At 34.5% G+C, this 12,897-nt stretch overlaps 1 protein-coding gene across 1 annotated transcript in view; it reads left to right on the top strand.

Annotated features, from left to right (window-relative positions):
* The window catches only part of LOC137922069 (LIM domain transcription factor LMO4), a 125,325-nt gene that overhangs the window by 68,231 nt on the left and 44,197 nt on the right, over positions 1-12,897 (top strand). Inside the window, exons 3-4 of the mRNA XM_068764920.1 lie at positions 11,397-11,555; positions 12,193-12,361. Of these exons, the coding sequence (XP_068621021.1) occupies positions 11,397-11,555; positions 12,193-12,328 (295 nt within the window). The 3' untranslated portion in view covers positions 12,329-12,361. The remainder of the gene's footprint in view (positions 1-11,396; positions 11,556-12,192; positions 12,362-12,897) is intronic.

Raw genomic sequence — 12,897 nt, 5'->3', positions numbered from 1 at the left:
ATTTTAATATATAGTTATCCGAAGTTTGAAAAATAAACCATTGTTTTATTAGGTATACAATATGCAAATGAGCTATACATTCACCTCTTCAAAGCTTTTGCTTCTATAGCCAATCATCCTGTAAAACCTTGATATCCCTGTTGTACTTTAATTAAAAAATCGAATGCTCTATCAACAGTGCTCGGTGGTAACTTTTACACAGATACATATAATGATTTAGTGTCTATTTGGAGTCCAAACATGTCTTGAGGTGTTTTATAAAAGTAATATGAAAGGTTAACACGCACACGAACGCGCCGAGCGTGTTGTCGAAGTGCAGACACGGCAGAGGATCAGCGCTGCAATCGGCGGGGCCGCCCCTACACTTGTTAGGTTTTTCCACGGGGCCGGTGTAATAGTTTCGCTAAGCGGCGGGCACTGGAGTAGAACAAGCGTTTAATTAAAGGACGCTCACCTCACGGGCCGCTGTTGTCGGCCGGCTCATCGCATGCGCCTTAATTAGTTTCAGCCCGCCCTAACGGGCTTATTTTGTTTTTCTCGGATAATTTTTAATTAAACGCTTGATTAAAATGAAAGTTTGCGTAAGTAGCGGGCGAGGAACAATCGGGCCCGAGTTTAGGATAATGAATTGATGGTGTTACTTTGCTCGCTCGGCGCTGGCTGGGGACTTAATTAAAAATCGCCGATAGAGTGTGTAGAGGGGAGTTTGGAACGAGTTTATAGAACTTAGTCCGGAGGCTCTGTTGTTTTACTACCTATGTCAATTTGAATACGAGATTGCTTCACGGTTCCGCGTTAATGTTTATCGTAAAGCCTCAAATAGTTTCTATTTTTTTAACGGACCGAGTTAGACGAATAAAAACATTTCCTGGTCACATGTATTTGTTTTAGACAACCGTGTATTTACGATCCGCTTAATGTCCTTCCTGAGGAATTACATTTCATTGCCTTTTAACGAGTGTCTTTTGGGTTTACACTGATATTAGTAAAACACGTATTTATTAATTTAGTCTTTTTTAACAATATGTACATATTATCATGATTCAAAATCACTGACATATAATTACTGTGTAATGCAGTAGATGGTTCAATCTAGCAGATTCTACCTTCGTGTAAGTTTGTCGGGTTAAAATACTAAATTTGCTCCGTGGTTAGCACTTGAGCAACTGCTGAGACAGTGGTAACCCAGCTTCAGAGGACCGGAGACTTGCGGTTGTAAATCCTAGGTTCAGTACTCAGGATAGAATTTTAAATAATTCACACTTTGCACATCGCTGATCGCTAACAAGTTTCCTGAGAAGTAGCAACGCCCACTGCGTACAATATTACTACACTGTCATTTCCAACCCGCCTGCCATATTTTTAGGGGAGGTCTATGCCATGCAGTGGGCATTTATGGGCTGAAATGACGACCGCGTGCCCACGCTATAATTCTATCGTAATATGTTGCTTTGACAAAATTTCCATAAATAAAGTATATACGGTATGATTAGTGCGATTTTTCTGATATAAGGTGTTATCTCAATTATATGAAATTAAGAGAAAATGATACTAATATTAAATACATGATACTCATTAAATATACTTGAATTGTTTGCTAAGTTTTGTGGAAAAATAGGGTAACAATGGTTAAAAATATTTTTGTGTACTAATTTAAATAATAATTCAAATCACAATTTATTTGAATGTGCATAGTATATAATACTCTAAAACTAGAGATTTATATATATTAATAATATTAAAAATCTTACTATAAATTTTTAAGGTGTGTATAACAAATGAAAAGCAATATTATGTTACAATAGTGACATTTTCTTCTCTATAATTTTTTTTAGTAAAATAAAAATAGCTTATGGTATTACGTATTCATAAAGCACAATGATTTAATTTATTTTTGGCGCCAGTTATAACAAAATAATGCGTCTGTTTCTAAATTAACAACATCATTAGTGTAATGTAACTGTAATGTTACAGTTGTTTTATTACACACCTTTTGAATTACGCGACGCCGCGCAGCGAAAAAAAAATTCACATGGTGATAACTCGTATTTATAAATAATATTTGTTGCTGAAAAAATAATTATGTCTGTAGCACTAAAGTAACGTAAACTATGGTAGCAAAGATAAATCTTATTAATGTTTTTTTTTCCCTTGTGAATATTATTCGTAATAGCAAGCTATATTGACGGTGACTATTACCTCTAAATTTACTGCTTGGCTATGGTATAAAATGCAACAAATATTTCCTGTGTGCATATTTTTAAGGGGAACTCATCACAGCAATCGAATAACCATACAGCCCTCCGGGGCATCAGCGAATCCGAATGCTAGTGTCAGCCCAAGTTGAAGCCTTCACACCGACAGCCTTAGCGAGCTTAGAGTTTCGCATTCAGAGGAACAGTTATTATCAAGGACCAAATTAAGCATTACTTGCTTTAAAGAGATTAAAATGCTATAAGGTTCTGTTACCTTAAAGATAAAACTGTAAAAGCCAACAAACAAACAGCATTATCCAATAAAATAAAAACTGTTTCTATCACTTTTTGACTACTTATTTCGGTCTTAGTAAATGCAAAAGTAACCCTTCATATAATGTATTATCATTATTTGACCTATGGTCTCTTTTTGTTAATTATCGAGTCTATTTCATTTATATACAACAGTGATAGACGTGCGAAACAAAGATAGAGATAGCCCTCAATCGTACAGTGCGGGGCGCAACTGCAGCGGTCCAATTCGCGTCCTGATTCGGAGGCCGTACGGGAGACGCGGGCGGGAGGCACATGTCATTAGCAAATTCTTGGCTTGTCGTCGGCACGCGCCGCTAACGAGTTTCTTGCTAACGATGTGCTAACTTGATACACTGACACCGCGTCTTGCTTCCTAACATGCATTGTGACTATAACTACTGCCGAACCGTCCGATACACGTGTGTTAACTGCCGACGACTCTAGCTTGTCAACATTACATTTCTGTCGCGATTTCTTTTTACCGGCCTGCGCTGCACTAATTGGTGCAATGATTAAAGCGGGAAGTAATGTAAATAAACACAATTTAAAGTAAGTTTTTTGTACTACAGGTAATAGATTAATTCGCTTTAAAATGATTATCTATTCAATAAAAGATTTCATTTTTATGACGTAATATGTCTAATAAGACTTTCACGTTGTTAAGGTCGTCCGAAGACACTGAATTCAAGAAGCAGCTTACCGGTCTTAAAGATTCATTAGATTTCCTCTATGTGCAGGTGTAGACGTTATAGGTTTAAAATGATTTTGAATGACTTTGTATTTATTAGTTCTTAAAAGGGTGTGTTCGAGAAAGCGTAGAGATGTGTATGTCCAACAGTGGACGTCCAACGACTGAAACGATGAAGATGTGATCGGTGGAACTCCTCAATTACGACCTAGGAGATAATATGTTTTTTAGTACATCTCAAGTGAAGTTATCTTAATTATTATTGTTATCATTGAAAATTCTGTCATTTTTTTTCGTTAGTAAAGATAATTATACCACTTTATTTATTTTGTTTGATATGATTCACGAAAAAAAACTTTGAAATGTAAATGATAAGAAGAACACTTCAGTTCCGGATGTATACAGTTACATTCAATCTCATCGTAATATTTTTTTACTAAATCTATATGAAATCAGAACACATCCAGACGTCATTTGACCATTTGTATGGAAAAATATACAAATGTCAATGTCCTCCTATGTCAAACACCTCTACAATGCTATAGTTCTTATTATAATACTAAACACCAATTTCAAATATATTCGTCTTTTAATATAATGAACAGCGTCATAAAGATTAGATCAAGTATTTTTGAAGGCCACTACGTCAGACCTGTTCAATTTTAATAAACTTATTCAAATAGGAAACAGTCAATAGTCGATTTAATATTTAATATGCGTATCAACAACGAATAAAATATGTTTGATCTTATTGATAACATAAAAAACCGATGGCTTTATCTACCAAGTAGTTTTTATTCTATTATTTAGTTTGTCAGTTTCTATATTCTATATTCATGAGATGTTTTTAATTTTAAAAACTAGATAAATGCTCATTAGTCTATGTTGAATAATTATTCGTAATTGAAGAAAAGAACTGGTAAGAACTCTCATATTCTCAATCTTCTTATACGCTTCCCAATCCTAAACAATTCGCGTGGCAGACCGAATGAAAATCGACGCTTTTAACATGTGGTGCTTACGAAAAATACTACGCATACTGTACTGACTGCCTAAAAACCAACAAATCTGTTCTTGATTTACTTCTTATAAAGATAAGGCTTTTTACTATCTTTTACCAACGAATTCTGGGTTACTAGAGCCACATAGCTCCGAGGTAACCAGAGAGTCTTGATAAGCTGTTTGTCATACGAAAAGTAGAGGGAAAGAGGCCAAGAGTTCGATCACCAACCCGGTAGGCGGACTCTATGCGAGTGATGACAGGTCTCGCAATAACGGAAGCATTAAAACGCAAAATATTAAAAGTCATGACATATACTTGTTGAGCTCGACCACGGACCGGAAAGAGCAGGGAAGGATGTCCAACCACAAGGTGAACAGACAACCTCGTTGAAGTCAACGGAAGATGGTGCGTAAAGGCCGCTTTCAACAGGACATATTGAAAATCTATGAAGGAGATCTATGAAACATTGAAACAAATATTTATCCTTTCGAATCGGCTTTGCTAAGTCAAGACATTAATATAATGTACATTTTAAAATTATGAGGATTTAGTATTATTGTTCCCAATTTTCTTCATACTACAAACATATATTCTAGTACATATTCTACCGTCCGGTTCGAAATGTTGATTCCATGGAGAAGATAGAATAGGTCGATGGAGGGGTTACGGCTGAAATGGTAAAGAGAAACAGAAACATGCCGTACTGTTTTATTGTATATATGTTCATAATAATTTAATCATTCTTTCATACATATAAAAAAAAATTAAAGGAATTATTTAATTAACAAACTAGTATCGGTTAAAATTCTTAATTTAATTCGTAGAAACATTTAGTTGAACTTTGCATACCGAAAAATTTATAATTATACATATTAATGTCGACAATCTCAAAGATTCGTATCTTCTACATTGACACGATCCCGAAGCAACAAGTCAGATATCCCGCGCCCGGACGCTTCTCCGGGTTTATTGAGAGCGATAGGTCTCCGATCGTTTCCCCCGCTACGATCCAATACTTCATGGAGCCACTTATTACTCGTCGGCAAATTTTCATATCCATAGCATTTTATCATTCCAATATTAGTTAGGTAAAGTTTCAAAAGTGATCTTGTTACTGAGTCAGCGAAGTTTCATTCTATTAACTTGATAACTAACTTGTTTAAGCTCTGCAATGAGTTACGGATTGTGTTTATGTTAAAAAAAAAGTATCAAGTTTTCATACATTATACAGGATAATTGACTTTCGTGTAAAAGCATTAAAAGGGTGAATGTAAGTGCTCATATGCTATCTATTAATGTATGATATATTAACCTATACAAAAGTTAATGGTTTCAGAAATTTTAAAAAGCGTAATGATAATACAGTAAAAAGAAGCGTTTTCAAGATTCGGATTACTATCTATTAAAATAATTATTGCTAAATATGTGTCTGCAGGCTTTGAACCGGTAGAAGTTATCGGCCTGTCACATTCTAATAGAAAAATAAATTAATGTAACATGATCACAAATGAACTATATATTCACCCGTTTCACCTTTTATACTCATAACCTCTGCATATATATATCAGTATAGACATTTTTTGCGTGATACTTTAACGGTATTGTTGGAAAAATAACAAGGAGTTTTAACAAAACGGTAACCCAAATAGTACAGCCACTAAAAAAAAATCCATGCAACCAAATCCCGATTGATCCTTTTTTTCGAAAACCTTTCATTAAGACTGCTTCCAACTGATCTTGGAAATTTATGTGAGAGATCTAATTACAGCAGTGGACGTCCAGTGAAAGCATGATGATGAAATCGCGATCGCATAATTTCATGTAAATCAGTTATTAATTGGCAGTCCTTATCGTAGCACCAATACCTTTTTGATTATTTAGATTAAAGTCAATCAAAAGCCTTCGAACCAAAAATTCCTCGAGGTCTTCAAGGAAATATATCTGCCATTTTTCCAAAATATAATTGAAAATTTAGTGAAAAAATTAAAAACACGTGGTCATGGTGGACATTTCTGCGCTATTTATTGCTCATAATACATCTAAATTTCATTGAGCATTAATGCTCTACTTATGTCAATACAGTATAAGGGGAAATAGATGTTTATTTCATAAATATACCAATTTAATTTAATTTGAAATACTTAGTTCTTGTAACATCAAAATGTATAAAACATTGCATAAAAATTATTACGTCTCATCACGTTAAAACATTCAAATACATTTCCACACAGCCAACTGGACTACTCATTTTTCTGCGAAACTAGAAGTCCTTACAAAGTGTTACAAAATGAATATATAAAAATAAAGTGTCTTCACACCCTCCATTCAGCCTCCCTCCACTAATGATCTCGCCGGGAGATTTTAAATTATGTTCCTTACAACAATCAACACATACACAACGCCGCGACTCGAGACACTCGCGAAATGAATAAAATAACATGTCAAGATACAGTCTTCATCTTAAATTAATGAGGATCCGGGGCGTATTCAATTTTACACGTAACGAACGCAAATAAACTTCGGCTAGCTTGTACTCGTTCACACCGCTACGATGAACTTCCTTGCTTATCGAATTCGCAAAACACATATTCCTTAATTAATATCGCCGTGAAAGGAAACCTAAAAGTTACTTCCGATTAGAAATCGTAATCAACTTTGACGCGTATGAATAAAATTACGAATGCGAATGAAAGGTACCAAACTAAGTCCTTATATCAGTTCCAAGAATTCCAACGACCCTTGAAGTTCGGAAAGTTTCTTAACGTTACGAAATTTTACGGACGGGTGAGGTTATAAAATCCTTGCGTATAGGGAGCAAGCTCGTTCAATACTTATGCTGACACATATTACGATTTGAAATTAGTGTTTAAAGTTGCTATAATATTATAAAATGATTCTGAAGGGTGAAAGAATAAATCAATTGTTGTCAATTAATCAATAGTGCACCCTATCCAAAAATCAATGGTTTCCGAAATAATAAATTTTGTAATGATAAAATTTAAAATTCGAAATATTACATATTAAAATTGATTGTTGTTTACTACTCACTACCTGCAGAATGTTCACTGTCAGAAGTTATTGATCTGTCACATTCCAATAGAAATAAATAATATAACATTCTTCGGAGTGATTTTGACTTATATAGGTGATTGGAAATAGGTGCAGCAAGCTTTTGTGGTGTCAAAATAGGAAGAAATTGCCTTGTGTGATAAGACAGTCCATTGTTATTTTTCTGTAGCATTATGCAACTATAAAGATGTACATACATATTTTCGAGCATATACAATAACGAGTATTAAATTAACCTGTATATAAATTGCACCTTGCGAATACTCGTACAATGAAAATAAGGCAAAGAGAAACAACAGGAAGTTAAAATCAATTCGGATTTCCTGCTCGTTTTACAATAATACAAGTATCGTTTCTACTTCGACTAATTAAAGCATTAAAGAACGTAGACTAAATATGCTATAAAATAAATAAACTTCATAATTTTGTAAGTTAATTAAAACTCGAAACCTCGACAACATGCAGCCTTGTGGACAGAAATTCTCTTAATTTTATTTTAAAACATACTGGTTTTTCAAGCTAACTGAAGATAATTAGGTCTTTTGTTAGCAACAATAATGTGTGCTCAAGTGTCACCTCCTGAGATATTTGAACTAAAGGATGGACTAAGTAGACAAACGTCAAATCGTCTCTTCTCAAATATCTTATGACTAAGACTTCCGCGCGCACTATAGATATCGTTTAAGTACAACGAAGGAAGGAATAGTGTAAGACATAAGAGGCTACCATCTCAATTCTAAAGCGTTCGAATAGAATGATTTACTAGATTTTGTACTATCGACTACCAAAACTGATGTACCGCGCCAGAGGAAAGTGCGGCATGGGGAGGCCGAGGATAAAAGTGTACATGCGCCGCCGCCGCGAGCGTTGACGGCAGATTGACGCAACAAAGCAGTTGATACGCTGCCTGTCTGGCCACGCGCATATTAAGGCGGTACAGCTGTTTCGGTTGTACTATAAAAATCTTTTGTACTTGGCACTCTCCGTATCATATATTACCGCCATATATTTAATAATGCCTAGGTCACTCACTTTCTAGTATTCATTGCAGGGTTCCGTAATTTTTTACAAGAAAAAAACAGTTTTTATAGAGTTTATGGTAGCAAAGAATTGGAGTTTGATATCAAACTGCGCGTTTCATCAGCCGCAAGACATGTTCGCGCGATGTATCGGGCACCGCCCGCGAGCGTCCAACACAAATAGATTCGTACATGTTTGTCTTGGCTCCGTTTAATTAATTTTACCTTCATACGCCGATACCCACTGTTTGTCGGGCGCTCCTTAATTGAAAACGCTCTTACTGGAGTAAATGAAACGAAATCCCATTTGCTGCGAGTGATTGAAGTGAATTTATCTTTTAAGACTTTCAAATTTATCTTTATCCAATGCTCGTTTCAAATTATCGTAAAGCGAATGAAGCAAAGAAGCGCAGGTTATTAAATTTTGATTGCTTTTGCCGGATTGTTGTTGTGATTTATTAATATTCAGCGGGCTGTAAATAACATCGGGCCCGCGACGCTAATAGCTATTGCAATCATTACTCATTAACTATTAAATGCGGCTATTTAAAGCTGACTGCGGCAAAAATATTCTTGCGGCTTTGTGGACGTGAGGCATCGAGTAATATTTTTGCCAGCATCTATGAAATTAAAAAGTTGCTCTTTATCTACAAAATGCTTATGAAGTATACACGATGATCGATCGTCGGTCTAAAAAATTTAAAGGGGTATCGTGTCAAAAATATTTAGATTTTATGCGAATTTACAATCCCTATGTATAAAGTGATCACTTCGAAATATGTTATATTAATTTATTTTTTCTATTGGAATATGGCAGGCTTTGTAGGTAGATGACAAAAGATTAATTATTATATGTAGATCCGAATTACGTAAATGCTTTGTACGTATTACGGTATTTATAATTTCTGAAACTATTGATTTTTAAATAGGGTATATCATTTATTAATTGACACTAAATAAGCTATACACGAGCTTTGGTAGCCAGCGGTAAGTCTGAGATTTGCGAACTTTGGTCCCGGGTTCGATTCCAAGTATACAATCTTGTATTATTTACACTTGTGCATTTATTATATAAGATTGGCAGTAGAAGCTTTCTCTGCGTTCATAAACATCACACTGCGATCGTCAACCCGCCTGCGAAGCGTGGTGATTATGGACATAAACATATTTGGTGGAGTCCTATGCTTTGCCGCGGGTGTCTGTAGTCTAAAACTACTACGACGAAGCTATTCATTAACCCCTTTTAAGCTCCCTTATAACCAATTATTCTATATATTTATGTTTACGTATATAGAGCGGCACAGAACTTGATTTCAGATATCTCTGCCGCTCGCTTTCAATATAACGAATAAAAAAAAATTATATCTGGTATTGTCTTAAAATTTAAATTTTCTGAAAATAGATTTATTTCAGTTAAAATAATTAAGTAATTCACAATTTTGATAATAATATTTGCTAGAGCACTACGAGAATTCATATTATCGCGCTTAATAATAGTGGCATTTCCACTGAGAATAAGGTTCATAAGTAATTAATCACAGTATTAATATTAATTACGATACAATACAGTGATGTACTGTTGATGATTTTTAAGATCGTATATTTGATGAAAAATGAGTTCAATTATCTGAAGTTGAGGGGCACCTAGTCTCAACATATCTCCTATATCGTCATGCAGTGTTCGAAAAATAGTGTAGACATCTTTGCTTTATTTGCTTATTCTTTACTTATAACATAATATTGTGAATTTTTAATTGTTAATAACGCATAATTTTAAATATTTAATATACGTTCTTCTGAGGCGCTGTGGGTTTTTAGATAAATAAATAGATATTTTTCGTCTGCCTATACAAAGATCAAGTCCTTTTCGGGGATGTACTTTTGTATAAATCTGGTTTTCAAACTAAACTCTACTAGTTTGAAAATAACTGGTTTAAAAATATCAGATCTATCGATTCAAATTTAGACGCGCTCGAATGCAATATAGAATTTATTGTATTGTTCAATCAAAAAATATTACTTTATGTATTCCAAAACATCATATCTGTGACCACGTGCACAAATAGCAGCTTCATGTTATTCCCGATTCAATTTATTTACAGCCAACGGTATATTATAGGTAATGGAATAAAAGCAGTAACTCCTTACATCCGTTACACCAAACTCCGGTTGGATATCGCTCACTAACACCTGTATCGCTATTGGTGCCCGCGCCAATTGATTTATGGTAAATGTCGTTACTTTGCTTTATTAACCATTTATCAAAGTTTAACGAGCAATAATCGTGGCAGACGCGCTTGTTAAAATTGTTGCCGCCGCCTAAGTATCGGGCTGACATGAAATTTAACATTCCCGAGTGATCTGATAAACGGATAGAGGCTTAGCGACGCCATTTATTTAATTGACTCGGCAATGGACCAGTTGGCTAGATTTTTTAAAATCTTTACCTAGAAATTGTAAAAAAATATATTTATATTTTAGTATTAACGTTTTCGTTAACACTAGAAAGAATGGTAACGAATATTTAAAGAAATTTGTACAATATATTTTTATTTTAAATAATAATTACTTTGTAAATATTTTTAATAGAAAAATGTTTAAAATTATGTCATTAAATGAACAATTACTTTCTTAATTGAAGTAAAAAACCAGTCAAAATGAGTTCCCTAGGCAGTATAGAGTTAATGTCGTATAAATATTGAACCAAGCCTTTTCCATTTATTTATAAATAATTAATAATATAAATTTATCTTTGTGTTTTTGTTATTCTTGTTTCCACTGGATTGTAGGCCACGATAACATCCATGTGTAATTTATCCCGTTTGTGAGCAGAAACCATGTTATATGATCCAAACGAATTCTATTGGGAATCGAATCAGCGACTTACAATTTACGAAACAGTTTTTAACGTTATTGCTACTACATGTATATCAGTTCTAATTACGCAACACTTATCAAAAGTTTCTCATTCCTAACAATAAGAATCTAATTCAATTCGATACTTCCGTGTGTATTATCGTAAGGTCAATGAATCATAACTGTTGTAATACAAAAGGGTAACAAGTTAATTGAGCGGGCAATGAGAACCGGTTTCGTGATTGTTCCAGAATGTTCGGCTCGAGCGGCGCGTGCGCGGCGTGCGGGCAGGCGATCCCCGCGAGCGAGTTCGTGATGCGGACCAGCGCCCCCCAGCAGCCCTTACACGTCTTCCACATAAAGTGCTTCGCATGTTCTAAGTGCGGCTCACACCTTATGCAAGGCGACAGGTATTGTCTGCATTGAACACCTTTTGTTTAGTTATCAGTGCAAGAGCTTTAAAGAAGTGAAAATATAACTCATTATCACATTGTATTACATTGTTTTTTTTTCTTTTGGAATGCAACATGCTAATAGCTTGTAGTAGTCTACAGGAACAGACAAAAATAATAATAAATTTCAATATTACATACTTATGTTTAAAAACGCATTAACTTACTATCTGAAGCCATTGATTTTTGGATGGGGTATATGTACCATTCATTATTCATTAATTGAAAGCTATTTAGCTATATATTCAGCTCTCATAACTCTCGTTGCGATCGAATGCTTAAGATGTTTCCAATATCCATACGGCCGATGTTACTCACTGATGCATATTATGATGTTATAGTGGAGAATTTTAACAAGTTTTTCATTTAAAAGCTTGATCCACGTATGTAATAGGATGATTAAAATTAGGAATTCTGATTATCTAAAGAAGCAGCTCGAGCTTCGAAAAAATTGCTAAACGTGTGCAATACATATATTTCTTTATAAATAATAATTCAGAATATAATAAATTATGACATAAATTATATTTAAAAAAAAAACTGAAAATCGCGCATTATTTCCGAGACCTGTAATTCACATATACAATTCCATTAGGTACTATATGCTGGCGGGGTCGTTAGTCTGCGAGCAAGATTGGCAAAAGTTGATGAAAAGCGCCAGCGCAGCCCCCGGTCCCGGTGCGCCCCTGCGCAAAGGCAAGGTGGGCCGTCCACGCCGCTCACGAGAATGAGCGCCGACCCACTCCTATCGGGACTATGAAGAGGTGAGTTCCACTACCTGAAAGTCACTACATATTCCAAATTAAATCAGTTTATTTATCTCTATAATTGTTGAATATGTTTTACAAATTAAGAAATGTACATAAGCGTTGTATCCCTCACAAGAAAGAGAACTAAAGGTTTAGTGAAATTCGCTATACCTTCCGTGACACTTTCCGAAAGTTTCCCGCGCATATACATCAGCGCGTGGGGCTTACCAGTCTAAATAATACTATAATATAGATATAACTATGTTATGTCAAATTTATCTTATTTGTTTTTAAATAAAAAAAAAAACACGAAGAATTATTAATATATAATTTGAATAGTTTGTCGAAGCTAGAACTACAGTTCGTTGTTAAAGATACCATTTATTGAATAATAGGATTTTTTAGTAATGTTTTAAGTTCTTGTACAAATGTTATTTATTTTACTTTAATTGCCGTAACGTGAGGGTTATAAAACTACACTTGTAATCTAGAAGCCACAAAGTTGAGTCTGTTTTTACATATGGTAGATTTCCATGAGGGTTAATGTTTTA

The sequence above is a fragment of the Battus philenor genome, unplaced genomic scaffold (assembly GCF_028537555.1).
Source record: "Battus philenor isolate CCGP_79_NKW_IND1 unplaced genomic scaffold, ilBatPhil1.0.hap1 SCAF_2, whole genome shotgun sequence".
Classification (NCBI taxonomy): Eukaryota; Metazoa; Arthropoda; class Insecta; order Lepidoptera; family Papilionidae; genus Battus; species Battus philenor.
This window is presented reverse-complemented; position numbering and strand designations above follow the sequence as displayed.